This window comes from Mustela nivalis (assembly GCF_964662115.1).
Source record: "Mustela nivalis genome assembly, contig: HAP1_SCAFFOLD_2744, whole genome shotgun sequence".
NCBI classification, from domain to species: Eukaryota; Metazoa; Chordata; class Mammalia; order Carnivora; family Mustelidae; genus Mustela; species Mustela nivalis.
Window position 1 is genome coordinate 22,581 of NW_028133921.1, and position 25,859 is coordinate 48,439.

Consider the following 25,859-nt stretch of genomic DNA (forward strand, 5'->3'; position numbering starts at 1 on the left):
ACCCCAATGTTTACAGCAGCAATGGCCACGGTCACCAAACTGTGGAAAGAACCAAGATGCCCTTCAACGGACGAATGGATAAGGAAGATGTGGTCCATATACACTATGGAGTATTATGCCTCCATCAGAAAGGATGAATTCCCAACTTTTACAGCAACATGGACGGGACTGGAGGAGATTATGCTGAGGGAAAGAAGTCAAGCAGAGAGAGTCAGTTATCATATGGTTTCACTTATTTGTGGAGCATAACAAATAGCATGGAGGACATGGGGTGTTAGAGAGGAGAAGGAAGTGGAGGGAAATTGGAAGAGGAGGTGAACCGTGAGAGACTATGGACTCTGAAAAACAACCTGAGGGTTCTGAAGGGGTGGGGGGGGTGGGAGGTTGGGGTACCAGGTGGTGGGTATTAAGAAGGGCACGGATTGCATGGAGCACTGGGTGTGGTGCAAAAACAATGAATACTGTTACACGGAAAAGAAATTTTTAAAAAATGTAAAAAAAAAAAAAAAACAAAGGCCATCTTCTTGGGGGCTCACGGAAACCGGGGACTAGAGGCAATATAACCTGATAGGCTTTCTGATTACTGAAGCCACTAGCTTTCCACCCAGAATACAGAGGGGGTGTTGGACTGCCTTTCATCCTGCCCAGATAGATACCCAGTTCTGGAGATCCCACATTTCTCTGAAGGGCTTTTGCCTACAACCCATTCTCTGGAACCAACCTGGATACTAAAGTTCTTTTGTTTGCAGGCAACATCACAACAACAAAATCAATGACCCTAGTTAGCTTAAGGAAATAAGAATATGTAGGAATGGCTTCTGGGATAGTTCACGGGTCCAAATAAACTGCAAAAGGACCAAAACTCGAGAAATAAGAAATCTCTGATAACCTCCTCCTCAGAGAGCTACCATAAAGCCATCCAGCTCTGGGGACGCTAGCCTCTCTGTCCCTCTGTTTGCGTAGCAGATTTCCACAAGAAAATCTGCCGGCTCAGCTCAGCTTTAGGTCTTCCCCTCTCAATCGCCAGATCGCAGAGCACAGACGTCACGTGACTACAGCGGCGGGGGTGGGGTGAGAGGCGGGGCAGCCGTAAACTGGGCAGGCACCACCCAGCAGAAGTGTACTTCAATGACCCTTGTTTGTCAGCTTCCATTCTGCAGCTCAAGGACAACAACAGAAAGGGCAAAAAGACACAAAAGACACTGCTTAATCAAACAATTTTAATCAAGTGAACAGTAACCAGGAAAAGTGCAATTACATGGACGGCCCCGTATTTCACATGTTCGATCTGTTCTCCAGTGTCTTTACTTATAAGGTGTTGAAGGCGGGACCCACTCTTGAATCTTCTTTCTAGTGGTAGAATAAGGTACATACTGTTCTGGAGTGCCGCTCACATTGAACTTATGATTTGTCCAGATGAATTTACGAGCAACAGGTGGTTTTGTTGTTGGAGGATCATCGGTCATACAGTGAAGCCAACGATGCCTTAAAGAGGAAAAGAGAGACAGTTACAAGAGGCAGAGTAGTTTGGTGGGAGGAAGGCGAAGCGGGCACCTCTGCGGCTACTCTGTGGCTTGAGCTCAAATCTCAGCTTCAAGCTGAACTGCTATGTCTTAGCTTTTTCTTTTATTTAAAGATTTTATTTATTTGACAGAGAGAGAGATCACAAGTAGGCAGAAAGGCAGGCAGAGAAAGAGAGGGGGAAGCAGGCTCCCCGCTGAGCAGAGAGCCAGATGCGGGGCTCAATCCCAGGACCCTGAATCATGACCTGAGCCGAAAGCAGAGGCTTAACCCACTGAGCCACCCAGGCGTCTTAGCTTTTTCATCTGAGCATCCTGACTTCCGAAGGATGGCATAGGGATTAAATGTACCTAGAAACATTCCTGTGCACACTAGGTACTCAACAATGTTAGCTACTGCTTTTATTGTTACTGTGTCTTGAGGACACTAGCGTTTTTTTTTTTTTTTTCAAAGATTTTATTTATTTATTTGACAGAGAGAAATTACAAGTACACTGAGAGGCAGGCAGAGAGAGAAAGAGAAGGAAGCAGGCTCCCTGCTGAGCAGAGAGCCCGATGTGGGACTCGATCCCAGGACCCTGAGATCATGACCTGAGCCGAAGGCAGCGGCTTAACCCACTGAGCCACCCAGGCGCCCCGACACTAGCGTTTTTAAGATATACATTATTTTATGTATCTCTAAGACAAAAATGCTGCCAATTGACACATGCTACTATTGATTAAAATAAGTGTCCTAATTGTAGATGTAAGGAGGGATTTCAGAACTGCTGCACCCAGTGTTGCTGACGGACACTAGAGGCTGCTCTGCGGGTGAAGCTCTAGCTTAAAACTCAACCAGGCTCCTGCTGAAGAAGCAGTCTCTGCTAGCACCTTAAATTCAAGCTTGTGACTGAATCTTACAGAACATACAACTTGTTATATTAAAAACATTAAATCACAGCCTAAAGTTCCCAAGTATTTCAGTTTTGAGTGTTTAACAATTTAATTTCAAAGGAAGCTGGGTACATGGCTGTAGAAAGGAAAGAGACCAAAGCTGCTTCTGCTAACGGCAGAGAAAGAAGGACTAAAGGGCAATGGACAAAGAGTGGAGCTGAATAGGAAGCCACACCAATTTATATGGGACAGGAAACAGAGAGAATTCATAGCAGATCACCCAAGGCCGGGAGCTCATGAGACAGGATGCTGTGATGGGAAAAGGGCGTGAGGGGAGGGAGCACACAGAGAAATGTGGCTTCAAGGGAAAAAAATCCAACAACAACAACAAAAAAAACCCCTGGACTTCCTAGCTATAGAGGAAAGGGAAATGGAGGAGCTCTCAATAAAATAACTAAGACTAAAGCTAAGAGAAAAGTTTATGATGCTATTTAAGTATAAGAATATTCGCTAGCAGTAATTGGTAGATATAGCTAGGAAACTGGCCCAAACCAAGGATACTGTTGCTGTTGTTGCTGTATTTGTGTCTAAAGAAAAAGACGCATCATGATCAGCTAACAAAATAAAGAATGAAGATGTCTGCACACAGTGGACTGGCGTCTCTCTCATATTCTCCGGCGGAAATAGGATTACTGAAAGTGACCTGGACCAATAAACTGTGACTATGAACATGAGCTTTGAACCTCTGAGATGATGGCAGTGAGACAGGCTCCACTAGCCGCTCAAAGGAGGGATTAGTTGTCAAAACCAAGGCTGATACTCACACGAAGGAGCTTTACGTAAGTTTAAGGCACAGCAGAGATATTTAACTTTTACCCTGTTGAGGCAGCTTAAGCAATTTATTTTAATAAAGTAATAGAAAAATTTATTTAAAATTTTGCTGTCCGGGCACCTGGGTGGCTCAGTGGGTTGAGGCCTCTGCTTTCGGCTCAGGTCATGATCCCGGGGTCCTGGGATCGAGCCCCGCATCGGGCTCTCTGCTGGGCAGGGAGCCTGCTTCCTCCTCTCTCTCTGCCTGCCTCTCTGCATACTTGTGATCTCTGTCTGTCAAATGAATAAATAAAATCTTAAAAAAAAAAATTTTTTTTGCTGTCAATTGCTGTCAAGACTCTTGAAGATTAAAATGATACTTAAGGAATCAGAGACCAAATCTTACATATATCTGTTCAGTTATTTAAGTGAGGGACTGAAGATCTCATGGAGAAACAAAAAAGCTCAAGAAAACTAAAAATATTTTTTGCCATGATACATAAAATCTGAACTTTTTAAAAAAGATTTTATTTTTTTATTTGAGAGAGACAGTCAAAGAGAGCACGAGCAGGGGGAGGAGCAGAGAGAGAGAGAGAAGCAGACTCCCCACTGAACAGGGAGGCTAACATGGGACTTGATCACAGGACCCTGGACCATGTCTCGAGCCAAAGGCAGACGCTTAACCGACTGAGCCACCCAGGTGCCCTTCAAAATGTTTATTCAGCAAGGCTACAGGCAAAAGTCAAGGAATGAATAAGCAATAATTTATTCTCATGATGGTAATATGAAGAGCTATAAGAAACAAGAACATGTTTATAATCTGCTAGGCTGATGTAACCTTCTGTTGTTATTAAATAGAGGCTAAATAAATCATACCTTTTAGGTTTCCACACCAAAGAGTTTTGGCCAAACAGATTTTCAGCTGGGTCATAAAAGTTATTTTTTATTTTTTAAGTTATCTCTACTCTCAAACTGGGGCTTAAACTCACAACCCTGAGATCAAGAGTCCCATGCTCTACCAAATGAGCCAGCCGGGTGCACTCAGCTGGGTCATTTTTATTCCAATAAATTAAAGATGTCAATGGCCTAACAGCAGTGTTTACAAAACTATGTTGTAGCTGGCATTAAACCCACTTCAATTTTATATCACTATTATTATTTTAAAGGACAAAATATAAAACTGCTTAAACTTGATGCTAGAGTCAATGAGAACAAGTAGTAAGAAAACTGACAGGAAGGGGAAAATTATAAATTCAAAAGAGATTATATTTATAAAGAAAATATATTACCTTTTAGAAAAAAACCCAGTACTCAAATATATTGAAGTGTGTTGAAATAAATGGAAACAAAAATATTAAATCACTATTACAATATAACCCAAATGGAAATAAATCCCATCAGTGGTTGATCCTATTTTCAGTTGTTTAAGAGGAACAGTATGTCAAGGAACAGGGAAGGACACTCTCTCTTCTTCATTTAAATAGTTCCTCAGTGTGAGGCTGTCCACCATTCACAGTACAAAATGGAGAGATTTATTTGTGAAAAATAAAACAGCCTAACAGGAAACTTAAGAAATCAAAATATATGCCACATAAAATAGATTTTTTAAAAAACATTGCAAATGGGGATGCCTGGGTAGTTCAGTAGGTTGGGCGTCCGCCTTCGGCTCAGGTCATGATCCCAGGGTCGTGGGATCAAGCCTGGTGCCGGACTCAGCACTCAGCGCAGGCTCTGCTTGAGATTCTTTCCGCCTCCTTCTCCCTCCCTATCTGCTTCTCCCTCTGCTCGTGCTCGCTCTCTCAAATAAATAAATAAAATCTTTATTTTAAAAAAGGCATCAGAGAATGGAGAACAGCTTCAGAGGAAAATAATGGATGATTTAAATGAAAATACTCATTTCTGAGGAAGTCCGGACCTGCTCCACCAAGAAACTGTGAGATGGAAGCAGAGTCCAGGGAAAGGATCAGGAGGAAGAAGGGCTGGAGCCGCTGGATGCACGAATGGGACAGGAACCGAAAGACAACGTCAGCCACTCAGCATCCACGGCTGGACACCTGCTGAGGACCATCCCCTTGCCTTGTCCCCTTAGACATCACACTGGGATCACATGAACTGCGAAGCTGACCAAACAGTGAGGCAGAAAACGGTAACGACCTTGTCTCCTGGACGGAGGTGATCTGAAGTGTATCACTGATGACGTGGACTTCAATGGAGCCTTTAAAGTTCTCAAGAGGAAAGTCAAGAAATAACCAGAAAAGCAAATGACTGAAGAGCTTACAGGACAAACAAGCTTCCAAATGGAGGAAGCCATCTTTGCAGTGTGAAAATTCACAGCTTGAAATTGAGATTCAGCAGGTGAAGCTTCAAATTACATTAAGAACATGTCATGCAACTTCAGGGACAATGATCTGAGCAGGAAATACACCCCCTGGAAATAAAGAAGAAACTTCCCAACATGTGTGGAAACACGAACTCCACATATCAGATTCACAACCTCTACAAGAAGATGGAGGAAGATATGTGCAAAGAACTGGAGAGAAACACTTCCTACTGTAAAAAGGAGATCCTCTTCCGTGGGAAAAGAGCCCAAGAAAGCTATATGGCAGCTGTGTTGATGGACAGAAAACTCAAGAAGCTAAGAGAAGAAAACGGTCACAACTGGCAAATGTTGGCCAATGTAAGTCCAACTTCCAGCCTTTCTCAAGTGGTCCTTTTACTCTGCTTGCTCCACCTGCGGCCCATGGAGGCCCAGAAGTGTCAAGGGATCCCTGGGAACATCAGTCCTTCCAGGAATGAGGAGGGTCAGGCGCTGAGAGCCCAGGCTCTGGAGACACCTGCAGGTTTGACTCAGCTCACAGCAGCCAGGTCCTGAACACCCGCAACTATGGCATATCTGTACAAGTTTTCTTCTCTAATGTAATTTCTGATTTATCTCTTTTTGGTTTAGCTACTGTTATTTAATTGGAGCTACAATTGCTCCTATTCAAGTAAAAATGGCATTATAATTTTAAAATAGTATTTTTCAGATGAAGATTCATTTAATTAAAAAATGTTACTGACAACAAAGAAAGTTTAATTTTCCCTTTCAGAAAATTCCCAGAAATAAAATAATAGTAACAAAAATCCAGGCAGTTTTGAATCTTGCTTCTCCTTGGATAATATACATTATTAATTTTGAGAATCAAGGCTGGGCTGGCTTCTGACCATAATGTTCATGTTTCAGATGTTTGCTTTCTTTCCTTCTTTCTTCCTTTTCTCTTCTCTTTCAAGATTTTACTTTTATTCGAGAGAGAGAGACAGTGTGAGCACGAGCAGGGGGAGAGGCAGAGGGAGAGAGAAAAGGAGACAAAGACCCTCTGCTGAGCATGGAGCATGATGTGGAGCTCGATCCCAGGCCCTGGGGATCACGTCCTCAGCCAAAGGCAAGTGCTTAACCGACTAAGCCACCTAGGTGCCTCTCAGATGTTTTCACTTAACATCACCGGACATAAAAATTCCAAAGTTTTTTTCTTCAATTTTTTCTAAAAATGGATATGAGGGGCATCTGGCTGGCTGAGTTGGTGGAGCACAAAACTATCTCAGGGTTGTGAGTTCGAGCCCCATGTTGGTATAGAGGTTACTTAAAAAATAAAATTGTGTTTAAAAATATATGAAAGACTAAAGAAAAATGTGATTTTTTTGAGGTAAAAATACACATCACACTAAAATGATTACCTTCTCCCACTTTAGTTTATGAACTATGCCCATAAACACCATTCAGTCACTTATTTAATACTAATGTAGGTACTTCATTTTTTTTTATCAGTAATCATTTTTTTAAATTTATGTTTATTTATTTTTTATAAACATATAATGTATTTTTATCCCCAGGGGTACAGGTCTGTGAATCGCCAGGTTTACACACTTCACAGCACTCATCATAGCACATACCCTCCCCAATGTCCATAACCCCACCCCCCTCTCCCAACCCCTCTACCCCCAGCAACCCTCAGTTTGTTTTGTGAGATTAAGAGTCCCTTATGGTTTGTCTCCCTCCTGGTACTTCATGTTTTAAAACTGAGCAAACAGAATTGAAATGACTTTCCCAAGATTCCACAGCACATATGGCACAAAGCTGAGGCCTGAACACAACTTCTCAATGGATGAAAAGAACATTTTGGTCCAAAAATTATAATCAAGAGATGAAACTGGATTAGGATTATGATAGGATCTAAGTATCCACCAAAATCCCGAGATCCATCTAACCCCAGGATAGGGATGATAAGTTTTACACTTAAAAAAACCACAAAAATAGGGGCACCTGGGTGGCTCAGTGGGTTAAAGCCTCTGCCTTTGGCTTGGGTCATGATCTCAGGGGATCAAGCCCTGAATCGAATCGGGCTCTCTGCTCAGCAGGGAGCCTGCTTCCTCTTCTCTCTCTCTGCCTGCCTCTCTGCCTACTTGTGATCTGTCAAATAAATAAAATCTTAAAAAAAAAATAGTTCATTACAAGACAGTCAACTCAAATCTCGCTGGCTCAGTAGCTGTGTTATTTTTAATTAATGCAATATGAAGCAAAGTCCCAATAGGGTTTGGCAATTATAATTCTAAGGATCAGCTGAAAGTCTACCCAAGAAAATTTTGAAAGCTCACCACTATCAGGAAAGGCTGGCATTACTAGACATTAAAGGCTCAAATATTAGATCAGTATAAAAGCTAGTTAAAAAAATAAGTACAATAATACTACAGAATAAAATTCCCCAAACAGATGAAAGTATATATAAGGTGATCCTGGCATATCAAATTATTGGGGAAACTAAGTATTTCTCAACAAATTATGCTAGAATGATTAATACTGTTGGGAAAAAATCAAGTTAGATTTCCTAAACCATGTATCAAAACAGATTCCAGACAGATTAATGCTGCTCAGATACAATGTGAGTGAATATTTATATTCACAGAGTGGTATTTATAAAATGTGAAGAACAATTTCTAAGATTAACATTAAAAGCAAAAGGCCATAAAGAAAAAAAAGTGTAATTCTATTACATAAAAACTGAAATTTCTATGTCTTAAAACTCTGCAAATGAGATTAAAGGATAAAGTTTCAGCTAAGGTCATGATCTCAGGGTCATAAGGTCGAGCCTGCTTAAGAGTCTCTCTTTCGGGGCACCTGGGTGGCTCAGTCACCTGAGCCTTCAGCTCAGGTCATGATCCCAGGGTCCAGCAGGGAGCCTGCTTCCCTTCCTCTCTCTGCCTGATTCTCTGTCTGCTTGTGATCTCTGTCTTTCAAATAAAAATAAATAAAATCTTGAAAAAGAAAAAGAAAAAGAAACTGTGATTAAAAAAAAAAAAAAAAGATTCTCTCCTTCTCTCAATAAACAAACAAGCAAATAGCTAAGAAAAAAAAAGTTGTTTCAGGAAAGAGAGAGAACAGTGACTTGGACCAAAGAAATAGTGATAAAGATCATGATCCGAGGTGGGACCTATTCAGCAATCAAGCACAAAGAACCTGCTGACAGACTGGGTATTAGGGAGACTTGTGAGGATGGCCCTTCAGCGTCTGGCTTGGCTAAACATGAGTCATCGAAAAGCTTAGAAACATTCTGCCTGATAGGTCTGTTCATCTATCTATGTTGGACATTTGAAGATACTGAAAAAAATAAAACACACTGTATTTATAAATGTGACCTAAAATGTTGAAAAGGATGTAATTAACAAAAACTGCAAATGGAGACAATTGTTTAGGAGATTTTAATCCTTTCCATTATAATTTATCAAACATTCATCACATAAGAGAAAATAATTGTTCTTTATTTTAATGCAAAAATGTTCAATTTACTAACCTTGTTATCCTACTTATAAATTGGACCTCAAGACTTAAAGAACAACTAGGTTTTAAAAATTGCAGCTGTAACTTTCTTTTTTTGAGATTTTATTTATGTATTTCTCAGAGAGAGAGAGACGGTGTGTGTGCGTGCACAAGCAGGGGGAGCAGTAGGCAGAGGGAGAAGCAGGCTCCCCACTGAGGAAGGAGCCCCATGTGGGACTCGATCGATCCCAGGACTCTGGGATCATGACCTGATCCAAAGGCAGACGTTTAACTGACTGAGCCACCCAGGAGTCCCTGCAGTTGTAACTCTTAATAATAGAAAAGAATCTGATGATTCCAGAGGGGAGATGTGGGGATGGGCACCCGGGGATGTATGCAAGTGCTGAATCACTATATTGTACACCTGAAACTAACATAACACTGCGTGTTAACTAACTGAAATTAAAGCAAAAACTAAAAAATTGTGATAATAAAAATTTCAGCTGTAATAAACAGCATATTAATTTTAAACCCAAATTTCCATTAATCCTTTCTACATCAAAAGCCTCTCAGACACTAAAAACCTCAAACTGACAAGTAGAATATTTAGTGAAATCGGGGAAAGTCTGTGACTTTCTTTTTTTCTTTTTTTTTTTTTTTAAAGATTTTATTTATTTATTTGACAGACAGAGTAGACAGAGAGGCAGGCAGAGAGAGACAGAGAAGCAGGCTCCCTGCTGAGCAGAGAGCCCAATGCCGGACTCAATCCCAGGACCCCAGGATCATGACCTGAGCCGAAGATAGAGGCTTTAACCCACTGAGCCACCCAGGTGCCCCAAGTCTGTGACTTATTAAGTGAGAAGAGGGGAACGGCAAACAAAATGTTATGTATAATGAAGATATATATGTGTGTGTATATATATATTTACATATATATATCTATATTTAGTTATAATAACAAAACTTCTTCTAAAGAGAATACGATTAATATATTAGATACACTATGATCCTTTCAAATTATTCCTTCCCTATTCAAAAGCAAACCCTCAAATATTCAATGAATGAATGAAATATTACCAGTGCTTATTTCTGGGCCAAGGAATTAAGAGTTTTGTGGGTTTTTAAAAGATCTTATTTGTTTCAGAGAAAGAGAGAGGGGTGCCTGGATGGCTCAGTGGATTAAAGCCTCTACCTTCGGCTCAGATCATGATCCCAGGGTCCTGGGATCAAGCCCCGCACTGGGCTCTTGGGTCAGCAGGGAGCCTGCTTCCTCCTCTCTCTGTCTCTGCCTGCCTCTCTGCCTACTTGTGATCTCTGTCTGTCAAATAAAGAAAGTGTTAAAAAAAAAAAAAGAGAGAGAGAAAGAGAGAGCAAGAGCAGGAGGGAGGAGCAGAGGGAAAAGGAGAAGCAGACTCCCTGCTGAGCAAGGGGCCCGACTTGAAGCTCAATCCGGGGAACCTCAGGTCATGACCTAAGCAGAAGGCAGATGCTTACGTAAGCGCCCAAGGAATCAGAATTTTTGTTTCTACCTCATATATTTCTGGATTGTCCAGGTTTTCTACAACAACTGTATATTTTTATAATGAGAAAAAAATTAACAGTGATTGCACTGATTGTTTTAAGAACACGGAAAATTGCCTATAATACTAAGGAAAAAAACTTTGAATGATTATGAGCCATTACATTAAAAAATTATTTAAAAGGACTAAAGGAAATATGCCCAATGTTGACAGCGGCTGTCTCATAGGGGGCTATGTAGATTATCTCTGCTCCCTGCCAAATTCTTTAAACTTTTCCAATCCTTCAGATTTTTTCTTGAACCCGCAATCCTAAAATCAAGACCCAAATGGAGATGAAGAGTCAGACACTCAACCAAGTAAGCAACCCAGGCACCCCGATCTCTCACATTCTTTTATTTATTTATTTTTTAAAGATTTATTTATTTACTTATTTGAAAGCAAGAGTGAGAGAGAGAGGCGTATGTGGGCAGTGGGAGGAGCAGATGGAGAGGGAGAGAATCCTCAAGCAGATGCTCAGTGTGGAGCCAGGGGCTCCATCCCATACCCTGAGATCATGACCTGAGCCAAAATTAAGAGTCAGATGCTCAACCACTGAACCAATACCCCATGATCTCTCACATTCCGAAGAACAAATTCCATAAATTTCATATTGCCGAATCAAATGGGACACTTCTCTATCCTTATCCTATGTAATCTCTCAGCAACAATCAGTATGGCTAGCCTTCTTACCTTTGCTGAAATGCTACTCTCGCCTAGCTATTTCTCATTCTTCTTTGCTAGCCTGACCTTGTCCCAAACTCCAGACTTATATGTTCACTAGACAGATTTATTCTCTGATGGTTATCTCAAACTTACTACATCCAAAAGGGAGGCTTCTGATTGCAACCCTCCACTGCCCATCCGACCCTTCCCCCGGTCTCCCCATCTCAATGAATGGTACTACCATCTACCCAACCTCTCAAGCTCAAAACCTCCGAAGCAGCCTTGATTCCTACCCCCAAGCCATCCCAACTTGTACCCCACTTTTCCACAAAAGGCATCCAGAACATCAGATGGTAACTGAAAAAAAGCTGACCATAAGGAAAAGGTATTCTCAGAGGCGGGAAACATTTCATTCCACCACGGCACAGCAAAAATCTTCAAGAACAAAATTATTTTCTGTTAAAAAAGGGAAATTTTCAACATATGCTATTATTTTTAAAAGAATGTATTTATGTATTACTTCAGTAATTTAACCATTAGTCTTAGTAAGAAAAATCAATATACCAGGAGATAGTGGCTGCACTACACTAACGGAGAGAAGACGTTACTTAGAAATGAACATAAGGTGCCACCAAGTGGGTAAAGAGTATACAAACGGTAGAGAAAAATCTAGGCAAGCCATATTTGTTTGTTTTAACTTGATTTAAAGGATTTTAGGGTTCCAACACTTCAAACTACAAAAAAGCATCTTTGTTTCAACTAAGTAGAAATAATAATTTTATACTATTATATATAAAAGAGCCCGAACTTTCTGCCAATTTACACTCCACCATCTTACCTTGTCAAATTTCATGCAGATACTAATTACTTACTTGGTTTATTAGTTGCTTAACTCTATGCAAAAGCTAACTACCATAAAAATAAAAGACTTTTAGGGGCGGCTGGGTGGCTCAGTGGGTTAAAGCCTCTGCCTCGGCTCGTGTGATGATCTCAGGGTCTTTGGATCGAGCCCCGCATCATCAGGCTCTCTGCTCAGAGGGGAGCTTGCTTCCTCCTCTCTCTCTCTCTGCCTGCCTCTCTGCCTACCTGTGATCTCTGTCTGTCAAATAAATAAATAAAATCTTAAAAAAATAAAGATTTTTATGCATTGCAATATAGATGGTGGCAATTAGCTAATTTAGAACAAAGATAAAATTGAGGATAGTCAAAAGTGGTATAAAACAGTTATTTGTAATCTACCGACAACTGAGTATTCTGTTCAGTCAAGTTAAGCTAATATAAACTCCTGAAAAAGAAATTTAAAATCTCACTGCTGACCCTATAAGAGAATAGAACTTTGATAAGAAAATAAAGGTACCGTAACAAAAAAAAAAATAGCAGACACTAAGTTAGAGTACCGTCTGAACACGAGGTAGAGGAGCATGGTCTTGTGGGAAGTGAACCTCGCCTATGGGATCGGATGCTAGCCATCTCCAGTGTCAAAAATGGGTTAAACTGTAGGACGCCCAGCTGGTGTCAGAGACTTACTTATTGTGAGGTGAAATCTCAACACATTTGGTAACCAGAAGTGTCAGAAGTGAAGAGTTTTGTACAAGTAGTACAAGGAGACTCACAAGAGAAACACACAGTAGGGAAGAACAGGGTTTCTCCCTACTGAGGAAGTAAAAGACTGAAGTTTTTTTCCCCTTTCATCCTCTCTCCATGAGTATGGGCTGCATTTACTGACTCACTTCTAATAACTAAAATATAGCATAACTGTAGAATGTCACTTCTGAGATCAGGTTTTAGAAAAGTTGGGCCTAATGTATACTGTGTTAACTACACATCAATTAAAAAAACAAAACAAAACAGCACCTGGGTAGCTCAGGCGGTTCTGCCCCTCCCTCTGCTCTCTCTCTAAAATAAATAAATCTTAGAAAAAGAAAAGAAAAGAAAACTACTCATACACAGAAGGCTGTGGCTTTCATCTCAGGTGATCTCTTTACTTGCTCTCAGGAAGCCATGTCCAGAGATGGCCTTGTGGAGAGGCCCACAAGAGTGAGCACAGGAGCAAATCCTGGAGGTCTGCTGACAGCCATGTGAATGAATTTGACTAAAATCAAACCATGAGGGGACTGCAGCCCCAAATGGTATCCTGAGTGTAGCTTTGTGAAAGGTCCTAAACCAGATGCATCTGGCTAAGTGCACTCAGTTCCTTAAGCACAGAAATTGTGAGATACTGTTTATTGTTTTAAGCTAAATTGGGGATAGTCTGTTATACAGTAATGAATAACTAGTACCCCAAAACTCACAAGCTGCATCACTAGCACCTTAGTCCAGCCTCCAACATCTCCTGCCCAGACAACTACATACAACAGCTGCCTAAGCGATAAGCCTGTTTCCACACTGCCCCTTTCCTCATTCTTCACAGCAATGGCAGAGATGCTTTAAAGATGTAAATCATAGGCAGTAATCGCTTGGACATTGCCCTTAGCAACATATTTATGGACATGTCCCTTAAGACAAGGGAAACAAAAGCAAAATTAAACCATTAGGACTACACCAAAATGAAGTTTTTTGCACAGCCAATGAAACCATCAAGAAAACAAAAAGGTGACCTAGAGAATGGGAGAATGTATTTGTAAATGACATATCCAATAAGGGATTAATATTCAAAATATATAGAGAATGTATATAACTCAGGGTACCTGGGTGGCTCAGTGGGTTAAAGCCTCTGCCTTCAGCTCAAGTCATGATCCCAGGGTCCTGAGATCGAGGCCCGCATCAGGCTCTCTGCTCAGCAGGGAACCTGCTTCCCCCTCTTTCTCTGCCTGCCTCTCTGCCTACTTGTAATCTGTCAAATAAATAAATAAAATCTTAAAAAAAAAAAAAAGAATGTATATAACTCAACACCAAAAGACCCCAAATGATCTGATTAAAAAATGAGCAGGGGCACCTGGGTGGCTCAGTCAGTTAAGTGACTGCCTTTTGTTTGGGACATAATCTCGGAGGCCTGGGACTGAGCCTCATGTTGGGCTCCCAGCTCAGCAGGTGAAAGACCCTCGATCCGCACCCAAGAAGCAGACACCAAGCCTCCACTGGATGCAAGTTGCAAGAGGTTTATTGGTTACACAGGCGCCTGCGGACGCATCAGCCTTTGTGGGCTGAGCGCGCTGGGATAGATTGGGGAGCAGATTATATAGGGCAAGGTTTGGGGTGGCGGGAAGCGAGCTTACAGAAGCAGATGCTTGGTTACAGGGATCTGATTGGTTAACTTAAATCAAGCATTGTCAGGCACTGGGTTTAAGGCAAGGACACAATGGTTTGTTCTGGTGGGCCTTGGCTCAGCACTCTGGAAAGTCCCAGGTACACTCTATTCCTCATTTGTCTTTTCTTTTGACAGACCGGGTGATCACAGACAATAGACATCCTGGTATGTGTTGCCATCCAGCTATGGGAACAATCAAGCCTTCAGCAAGGGGATAGGGGGTGCTTTGGGGACATCAGGTTACTTAAACAAGCCTTTAGCAAGGGGAGAGGGGTCTTTCACAGGGAGTCTGCTTCTCTCTCTCCCCCTGCTCATGCTCTTTCTCTCTTTCAAATTCATAAATAAAATCTCAAAAAGAAAAAAAAAATGGGCAGAGAGGGTGCCTGGGTGGCTCAATCGGTTAAGCATCTGCCTTCAGCTTAGGTCATGATCCCAGTGTCCTGGGACTGAGCCCTGAGTCAGGCTCTCTGCTCAGTGGGGAGTCTGCTTCTCCTTCTGCCTCTCCTCTCTGCTTGTGATCTCTCTCTGTCACAAATAAATAAGAAAAGTCTTTTAAAAAAAATGGGCAGAGGACCTGAACTGATATTTTTCCAAAGACATACAGGCAATCAACAAATACAGGAAAAGATATCCAACATCACTAATCATCAGGGAAACGCAAATCAAAACTACAATGAGACATCACCTTATAGCTGTCAGAATGGCCGGCAACAAAAGGATGAGAAATAACAAGTGTTGGTGAGGCAGAGAAAAAAATCCTTGTGCACTGTTGGTGGGAATGAAATTGGTGCAACTACAGCAAAAAACAGACTGGAGTTTCCTCAAAAAATTAAAATTAGAATTACCATATGATCAAGTAATTCCACTACTGCATATTTACCCAAAGAAAACGAAAACACTAATTCAAATAAATATATGCACCCCTATGTTAACTGCAGCATTGTTTACAATAGACAAGACATGGAAACAACTTAAGTGCCCACCCAGAGATGAATGGATAAAGAAGAAGTGGTGTACATATACAGTGGAATATTACTCAGTCATAAACAAGAATGTGATCTTATCATCTGTGACATGTGGATGGCCAGAGGGTATTGTGCTATGTGAAATAAGTCACACTGAGAATGACAAATATATGATTTTACATAAAACAAACATACAAAACATATAAAAAACAAACCAGGGGCGCCTGGGTGGCTCAGTTAAAGCCTCTGCCTTTGGCTCATGTCATGATCCCAGAGTCCTGGTTTCAAACCCCGCATTGGGCTCTCTGCTCAGCAGGGAGCCTGCTTCCCCCTCTCTCTCTGCCTGTCTCTCTGCCTACTTGTGATCTCTGTCTGTCAAATAAATAAAATAAAAAGCAGATATAGACCCATAAATACTGAAAACTGATGGTTTCCAGAGGAGAGGGGATATGGCGATAAGCAAAATAAGTGGAGTGGAAAAACAAATGAATGAATGAATGAATAAATAAATGGAACAAATATAGTAACCCGGTATTATTATTTTTAGAGATTTTATTATTTATATTATATATTTATTTTTATTGTTTATTATTTATATTTATATTATACATTATTTATGTTATTATTTATTTAGCTGAGAGAGACCAAGAGCAAACGAGAGAGAGAGAACACAAGCAGGCTGGAGAGAGAAAGGGAGAGGGAGAAGCAGGCTTCCTACTGAGTGGGGAACTCGACGCAGGTCTCCATCTCAGGACCCCGGGATCATGACCTGAGCCGAAGGCAGATGCTTAACCAACTGAGCCACCCAGGTGCCCCTATAACCGACTATTAGGAGGGGAGTTCATATGGACATAAATAAATGAGTAGACTTATATAATGGGATGAGGAATAGGATACTTATATAACTTCAAAGTACCTCTACACAAAATGCTAATTAATTGCAAAGGGAAAACTTTAGAAAGGAAAAACCTGGCAGAACCACCAAAACTTTAGAAAGGAAAAACCACCCTGAATTACTCAAGTGAGAGAACTTACCATCACTAATACGACAAATATAGGGTGCCACCTAACAGAATGCAACAAGAACATGACATGGCTTCTGTGATATTCCTGCTGAAGATACAAAGCCTGAATGTAGCCATGAGACTAGACCGACAGACCCACACTGAAGGACTTTCTACGACATAACTGGCCTGCAAATTTCAAAAGTATTAAGATCATGAAAATCAAAGAAAAGCTAAGGAACAAATCTAGAGTGAGACGAGAGAGAAATGAGATCCATATGAAATGCACGATTATATCCTCTGGCTATCAGAGACCTTGTTGGCAAAGTGATGAAAATGGAATGGGGTCTGAAGACTAGACAGTAGTCGTATACCACTGTTAATGTTCTGCCTTTGATGGGTAAACTGTGGTTACGGAGAATATCCTTGTTTGTAGGAATCACACATGTGAGTATTCAGGTCATCCCTTTGGCAACTTACTTTGAAATGATTCAGATACTTGTAACTTCTCAGAAAGTTTAGGACTGTTCCCAATTTTAAAAAATTGTAAAACAGGGGCACCTGGGTGGCTCAGTTGGTTGAGCGACTGCCTTCAGCTCAGGTCACGGTCCTGGAGTCCCGGGATCGAGTCCTGAATCGGGCTCCCAGCTCCATGGGGAGTCTGCTTCTCCCTCTGACCTTCTCGCCTCTCATGTTCTCTCTCATGTCTCTCTCTCAAATAAATAAATAAAATCTTTAAAAAAAAAATTGTAAAACAGATCACATCCTACTTTACCTTCCAGTGACTTTCAAAGAAACTTAGATAAAAAGCCAGAAAACCGTGGCTCCCCACATCTACATATCTAGGCTCTAGCTAGTTTTCCCACCTCATTACCTAAAGTCTTCCTTTCACTTGTTCAATTCCAGCCAAACTAGCCATATTGCTGTTCTTTGAGTACAAGCAAATAAATCTCAACACACAGGCCTTTGCCCTGTGGTTCCTGCTGCCTGGAGCTCTCCACCGCCACCCCCACCCCCGTTTCACCCCCCACAGCACTTCTCCGGCTCTCTCCCTCCTCTCTTCTAATGTCAGTTTCTCAAAGAAGCCTTCCCTAACCTCCAAATAAAACAGCCACCGGAACTTCCCATTGTGCTTTACCCCCTTATGAACACCAGCTTCGTGTTTTCTTCCTTGCATTTATCACTGCCTGACATATACAGAACCCTTTTGTTTTCCTGCCTTCCCCGCAATGGGAGCAAGAACTTTGTTGTATTACTGTTGTATTCCCAGTGCCTACAATAGTTCTTGGCACCTGGTAAGCATGCAATAGTTATTTGAATGAATAACGATGATAAACTGTGTTTGTTATTCACTACTTTATATATAAGATAATACCTGGCTCTCTAAAGATGAATCAACCCAACTTCAAATTTTTTCATAGATCAAAGGTTGTAAGAATCCAGGAATTTAGAATTCCACAGTGTATTACACTCAGCAAAGGGGGCGTCTGAGCAACAAACAGCTAAACTTGTCCAAGAGCACTTCTCCCTACATCATAAGACTTTAAGCTCCCCTTACAAGCAAGGGTCATCAAAGGTACTCAGCCCTTAGGAGGATCCTCTCCACAAAGAAATTCAGCTCTAGATCCTCAACTGCCCTCAGGCTCCTGCTGGAGAGATGTTATCTTCTACAGCTTTGAACCTTCTTTTTTGTGTGATCTCAGATCATACAAAAGAACTTTTTGGCTGATTTTAGTACTTTTATCTTTTCATATTTTTTTACTACTTTATCATTTTAAATGTGTTTCATCACATAATTTAAATCAGTCTCCCCCTGCCCCCACCTCCCCAGTCTCCCGAAACACAGTATATGAGCACCGATGTAAATGCTGAGTGCTTTGAAGGTGACAGATCTCAATCCATCTAAGATCTGAACAAGACAGGCCACGGGCCTTCTGCATCCTCCCAGGACCAACACCGTCCCCCAAATAATCAACTGAACAAGTAAGTAGGACACCTTACCTCCTAAAACCAAATTCCACTTTGAGACCTGGGACTCAAATAGTGCCCCTGACATATAAAATGCCCCTTCAGAGAAAGTAGACAGCTCTTGACCTAAAATCACAGCCCTTCAGACCTTAACAGAACCACAAAATCACAGGCTATTACTACTACCCACTAAAAAGAGCCCAGGGGCGCCTGGGTGGCTTGGTAGGTTAAGCATCTGACTCTTTAACTTTGGCTCAGGTCATGATTTCAGAGTCACAGCACAGAGCTGGGGTCCCTGCTCAGAAGGGAGTCTGCTTGAGCCTCCCTCTTTCCCTCTGCCTCTGCCCCTCCCCCCACACATGTGTGCATGTTCCTTCTCTCTCTCTCTCTCTCACATAATCTTTTTTTAATATTTGATTCCAATGTAGGGCGAGTGTGTATATATGTGTGTCTACGTGTCTGTGTGTGTATTTTAAAGATTTTATTTATTTACTTGTTGGAAAGAGAGAGACAGCACAAGCAGGGGGAACAACAGGCAGAGGGAGAAGCAGGCTCCCTGCTGAGCAAGGAGCCTGACGTGGGACTTGATTTCAGAACCCTGATTATCATGACCTGAGCTGAAGGCTGACGCTTAACTGACTGAGCCACCCAGACGTCCCTAAGTAAATAAATCTTAAAAAACAAATAAAAAGAGCATAAAATCCAGCCTCAAATGTAACATCACTGCTGCTTTCTCACTTTAAGAGCCACTAAGTTTTATTATAAAGATATAATCCAATACAGAAATACCTCAGAGAAATCACACGTTTGGTTTCAGACTAACACAGTAAAGCAAATTCTCAATAAAGCAAGTCAAATGAGTTTTGTGGTTTTTCAGTACATGTCAAAGTTATGTTTATACTGTACTATAGTCTATTACATGTGCAACAGCAGTGTGTCTAAAAACAAAACCCCAACGTATGACTTGATTTAAAAATACTTTATTGCTAAAAATACTAACCATCATCTGAGCTTTTAGGAAGGGTTTTGTTTTGTTTTGAGCTTTCAGGGAGTTTTAATCTTTTTGCTGGTAGAGGGCCTTGCCTTGAGCTTGACACCTGCTGACTGACCAGGGTGGTGAGGTGGCTGTGGGAATTTCTTAAAATCAGACAACAATGAAGTCTGCCGCACTAATGAACTCTTCCTTTCATGAACAATTTCTCCATAGCATGCAATGCTGTTTGACAGCATTTAGTCAGAGTAAAACTTTTCCAAAATTGTGGAGTCAATCCTCTCAAACCTGCCACTGCTTTATCAATCAAGTTTATCTAATATTCTAAATCCTTTGTTGTCATTTCAACAATCTTCACAGCATCTCCACCAGGAGTAGATTCTACAAGAGACTACTTTATGGGGCACTTGGATGGCTCAGATGGTTAGCTGTCTGCCTTCCGCTAGGGTCATGATCTCAGGGTCCTGGGACTGAGTCCTGCATCGGGCTCCCTGCCCAGCGGGGAGCTTGCTTCTCCCTCTCCCTCTACTGTTCTCCCTGCTTGTGCTCTCTCGCTATCAAATAGATGAATAAAATCTTTAAAAAAACAAAAAACCCTACTTTATGTGCTCATCCATAAAAAGCAACTACTCCTCCCAACTGTTCAAGCTCCATCACGAGACTGCAGCAATCCAGATGCATCTTCAGGCTCCACTTCTCAGTCTAGTTGTTGCTATTTCTACATTAAGCTCCATTGTTACTTTATCCACTGAAGTCTTGAACCCTCAAAATCATCCATGAGCAATAAGCTGGAATCAACTTCTTCCGAACTCCTGTTCATGTTGATACTTTGAACTCTTCCCATGACATCACAAATGCTTTCAATAGCATCTGGAATGTTGACTCCTTTTGGTAAAGTTTTCAATCTACTTTGCCCAGATCCATCAGAACAATCACTACCTGTGGCAGCTACAGCCTTACGCAATGTATTTCTCAAAAGAGACCTGAAAATCAAACTTGCTCCTTGATCTGTGGGCTGGAGAAAAGATGCCGTGTCAGCAGGCATGAAACAACATGAACTTCACTGTCCATCTCCACCAGACCTCCCGGGTGAGCAGGTGCAGTAAACAGTAAACAGTAGTATTTTGAAAGTAATCTTTTTTTCTGAGCAGTCGGTCTCAACAGTGGGCTTAAAATATTCAGTAAACCATGTGTTGTCCTTTAGGCTTTGTTATTCTACTGATAGAGCACAGGTAGATTTATCAGACTTAAGGGCCACGGGATTTTCTGAACTGTGGGTGAATACAGGGTTCAGCTGAAAAATCACCAGCTGGCTTAGCCCGTGATAAAAGAGCCAGCCTATCCTCTGAAGCTTCGAAGCCAGGTATTAACCTCTCTCTAGCTATAAAAGTCCTTGATGGCATCTTCTTCCAATAGAAGGCTGTTCCATGTACATGGAACATCTGTAATCACCGTCACTAATTACCTTAGCTAGGTCTTCTGGAGAACTTGCTGCAGCTTCTCCATCAGCACCTGCTGCTTAACCTTGCACTTCGATGTTATGGAGATGGCTTCTCTCCTTAAACTTCATGAGCCAAACTCTGCTAGCTTCACTTTTCTTCCACAGCTTCCTCACCTCCCTTAGCCTTCAGAGAATTAGAGTTAGGGCCTTGCTCTGGATTAGGCTTTGGCTTAGCATGCTGTGGCTGGTTTGCTTTTCTAGCCAGCATACTGAAACTTTCTCCATATCGGCACTTTCTTACCGTGCTTGTGTTCACTGGAGTAGCACTTTTAATTTCCTGGAAGAACTTTTCCTTTGTGGGGCGCCTGGATGGCTCAGTTGGTGAAACGTCTTTCTTTCAGTTCAGGTCATGATCCCAGGGTCCTGGGATCCAGTCCTCCATCAGGCTCCTTGCTCAGCGGGGAGCCTGCTTCTCCCTCTGCCTCTGCCCCTTCCCCGGCTCATGCTTGTGAGCACACACACTCTCTCTCGCAAAAATAAATTAAAAATCTTAAACAGACAAACAAAAGTCCCAATGAAATACACATTTCCACTTTCTCTTGAAAAATCGTATATAGAAACCACTGGTTGAATTCTCAGCTGATGGAACTAGGGGTGATGAACAGCACTGCTGCCCTCTTTGACAGAGTATGTGCTTTTCAGCCCTTTATAGTCCCCACTATTCCCAACTGTCTCACGCTGAACTTCACCCACTTATGTTACATGCCTGGATTTCTAATTGAGTCTGCAGAAATAAAATGAATACTCTGAGATAATGAGATAATTCCAGTTTCTACTCAAGAGAGCCTGAAACTCTTTCTGATGCTCAAATCCAACTAAAATAAAATGTCACAGTTAACCTAATCTACTTAATTCTAGCTTTTGGTGAAAATTTCTAGACTGACGGTAACAGGTACCCAGTTTAACTGTGTCGATGAAAAAGATTTGAGCACTCTGCTTTGAAATATTTTATATAAAATTTGATAATTCAAGTAAGAGCATTTAGAATTCAATGTCAAAACAGGTATATTACAAAATTAGTTTCTAGAGACCTAAGGAATTTGAGGGCTCTCATTTTAGAGGAGAAAACTAAACCCCAGAAAGATTAAGGAACCTGCATGAAGTCACATTGCCAAATATTCAGAGTCAGAATTCTTTTTCCTTTTCCCTTCACCCATAGCCAGGTGATAATGTGGCATACTGTTTTTCCCCAAAGACAGCCATACAATTATATATGCCAACATATAATGTGATATTGACATGCCTCCACCAAGAGATAGGGTCTATGTTCTCTTTCATTAAGCTTAGACACCGTTTTCTAACTGCCTCAACCACTGAGGTACAGAAATGATACTGGATGATTTCCAAGACTAAGTCAGTAAAGGCAACAGGGCTTTTGCCAAGTGCTCTCTCTAGAGAACTTGCCTGAGGAAGCCCAGCTACCTGAGGATGTTCCAATCCAATGCCCCAGCGATGCCCCCAGCTGACAGCCAACACCAACCTCCAGATACCGAATGAACAAGTCTTCAGGTGATTCTGCATTCCAGCTTCTGAGTCTTCTACCTGACCCTGTGGAGCGGAGATAAGCTGACTATATACTGCCTGAACTCCTGACCCATAAAAACTATGAAAGATAAATACTCACTGCTTTAAGACACAAAGTTTTAAGGTTATTTATTACACATTCACCATACCTGGGACAGACACTTTCAGAACACCACTAACTGGTTTATAAATAGATATTCAGTAAATATTTGTGTCATGAAACAAATACTGCCAAGCCAAATAAAAGAAAGTATTGACTGGTTTACCATTCAGGGGGCACCATGCTTCCATCCACATCCCAAAATGTGTTTTTGCCATTCATTTCAGTAGTGTATATAACCCATCGGTGACGGCCTGGGTGGAAAGATCAACATTTACAAAGATGTGAGGAAATAAAGACAAACTTTACAAAACAAAAACAAAACTAAACAGGGCGCCTGGGTGGCTCAGTGGGTTAAGCTGCTGCCTTCGGCTCAGGTCATGATCTCAGGGTCCTGGGATCGAGTCCCGCATCGGGCTCTCTGCTCAGCGGAGAGCCTGCTTCCCTCTCTCTCTCTCTCTCTGCCTGCCTCTCCATCTACTTGTGATTTCTCTCTGTCAAATAAATAAATAAAAATCTTTAATTAAAAAAAAAAAAAAACTAAACATAATTGTATAATATCAAAGAAGACAACTAGTTTTTATTAAAAAAAATAAAAAGACTTTCATCTGCTCTTACATAAGAGAAAAGTTAAAGGAATAGCACCCTGGGTAGAGGTATGCCTCAGGAAGTGTATGACAAGCTTTTATCAATAGCCTGGCAGCTGCAAGAGCAAAATCCCTAAAATGAGACCGAGACCACTCTATGGGTGGGGCTCAGTTATTTCCCACAGAGAACTCTCGCTTCTCCCCTGTCCTTCTGCCAAGGGAGCAGAGGAGAGTAGGGCAATGTGTTTCCAGCTGCGCAGGGTATTCAGGAGAGAAACTGTTCTTCCTGAGATGGGGACAGGAGAAATGTCTTCACAGCAGTCATACTCAAATTATGTATTTCCATATAAATATTTTAAAATGATCACCAGAGATCCTTTTGGAAGCCGGTGATCATAAGCAAACATAGACAATGGTTAGATTAGTAAGTCAGCTCATGTCATCAGACTAGCATGGCAATATTTGCTATTTAACAAATTGCTATTGAATAGTTGGGGGCCTAACTACAACTTATACAACTGTTACCATTGGCCCTTAAGTTGAGCAGAGACTTGGATTCTTTTTTTTTTAAAGATTTTATTCATCTACTTGACAGAGAGAGACAGCAAGAAAGTGAACACAAGCAAGGGGAGTGGGAGAGGGAGAAGCAAGCTTCCCGCTGAGCAGGGAGCCCAAAAGCCGGCTCAATCCTAGGACTCTGGGATCATGACCTGAGCCAAAGGCAGATACTTAACAACTGAGCCATCCAGGCACCCACCCCAAAGACATGGATTCTAATCAAGACTTTGTCACATAATATGAATGGATTTTAGGCAAGATTTATGAGCCTCAGTTTTTCTATTAAAAATGGATGAATATAGAGGCACTGGCTGGCTCAATCAGTAGAGCATGAGACTCTTGATCTCAGGGTTGTAAGTTCAAGCCCCATGCTAGCTGTAGAGATTACTTAAAAAAATAAAATCTTCAAAAAAAAAAAAAAAAGATGATTACACCTACATCTTCACGTGCTCTGAAAATTAATTATCATACATATACATCTAGTTTAGCATTGGGCAAAAAAGTATATAAATGTTAATTCCTTTCACCTATTCCTTACTACCCCTACCCCCCAAACAGAAAATACTGAATTCATCCTATAATTGATTTTAAGCCAATAAACAAAAAGTAATCTGCATTTACTTTATAGAGTTTTCTATTTTTTAAAACATTTTATTGATATGATAGAGAGAGAGCATGCACAGGAATGAGCGAACACAAACGGGGGAGTGGCAAGCAGAGGGAGCTGGAGAAGCAGGCTCCCCACAGAGCAGGAAGCTGGATTGGAGGCTCGATCCCAGGACCCTGGGATCATGACCTGAGCCGAAGGCAGAGGCTTAACCGACTGAGCCACCCAGGCACCCTTTATAAAAGAGTTTTCTGGGGTGCCTGGGTGGCTCAGTGGGTTATGCCTCTGCCTTCAGCTCAGGTCATGATCCCAGACTCCTGGGATTGAGCCCTGCATCAGGCTCTCTGCTCAGCAGGGAGCCTGCTTCCCCCTCTCTCTCTACCTGCCTCTGCCTACTCGTGATCTCTGTCTCTCTGTTAAAAAATATAAAATCTTAAAAAAAAAAAAAAAGAGTTTTCCTAGGTAAACACATAATCAACAAACATTAACTAATGCTATTTAAATACGACCTTATCTATTAAAGGAAATACAGATTTTTCAAGCACAATTAGGATCCTCTGGAGCCCAGGTGCCTTTGAGGGACCCCTCTGGCATCTCCCTGGTGTTGAGATATCTGCCTGGGTCTCTCCGTGCAGCCCCAAGGTAGCTTCTTAACCATCCCAGAGACTTCTCCCAAGGCCTAGACCAAATGGAAACAATAAAGCTTTTTGCAGGGCGCCTGGGTGGCTCAGTGGTTTAGGCTGCTGCCTTCGGCTCAGGTCATGATCTCAGGGTCCTGGGATCGAGTCCCGCATCGGGCTCTCTGCTCAGCAGGGAGCCTGCTTCCCTCTCTCTCTCTCTGCCTGCCTCTCCATCTACTTGTGATTTCTCTCTGTCAAATAAACGAATAAAATCTTAAAAAAAAAAAAAAAAAAAAAGCTTTTTGCAGGAAAAAAAAATCCAGATTTGCTTCTTCTACTCGAGAAATCAATCTTAAGAATAAGTCACTAAAAGTAAACTATAATCCAGTTCGGCAGGGCAATGTGAAGGCAGATGAAAACACCTTGAAAAAGGTTTCACAGAATAGGCTATGATGATAGAGATGAGACTTAACAATCTCACAATATACAAACACCAAAATTTTAAAGGTACATCCTAGACTCAGCAATTCTACTTTCAGGAACTTTATTCTTACAATATTTAAACAAATGAATTTGGATGTAGTTACAAGCAAGTCACTGCAGCACTGTTTCTAATAGCATAAGGCTGAAGGCAATCTAAGTATTTATCAGTAGTGACGTACTTGAAAAAAGAATGCTTCTTTCACACATTGAAATATTGTGTACTTTTAAAAAGAATGCTAATTTCTTAAATAAAAAAAAAAAAAACACAAACAAATTCAAACAAGAATGCTGTAGATACATCCAACTTACTACTATGGAAAAATGGCCCGTAAGTTTTAGGTAAAAATATTTCCATTTACAAACAATATACATAACATAATCACATGGAATTTTAAAAAAATGTATATTGGTTACAGTCATTAAAGAAGCTTTTTGTACATTATGGAAAGCAGAGTCAAATCAAGTCTCAGGGCGCCTGGGATCATAAC

The 25,859-nt window shown here is 41.3% G+C and overlaps 1 protein-coding gene and 1 long non-coding RNA gene across 2 annotated transcripts; one reads left to right on the plus strand and one right to left on the minus strand.

Moving 5' to 3' along the window:
- Positions 1-1,206: 1,206 nt before the first annotated feature.
- On the minus strand, positions 1,207-22,783 carry LOC309858538 (NADH dehydrogenase [ubiquinone] 1 alpha subcomplex subunit 12; the record flags this gene model as incomplete). Its single annotated transcript, XM_082751240.1, has 2 exons — positions 1,207-1,485; positions 22,683-22,783. Coding segments are annotated over 2 exons (282 nt in total), but the record flags the coding sequence as incomplete, so codon positions are not given.
- On the plus strand, positions 10,905-14,830 carry LOC309858537. Its single transcript, XR_014308233.1, has 2 exons — positions 10,905-14,246; positions 14,748-14,830. It is a non-coding gene; the product is annotated as an uncharacterized lncRNA (long non-coding RNA).
- Positions 22,784-25,859: the final 3,076 nt, after the last annotated feature.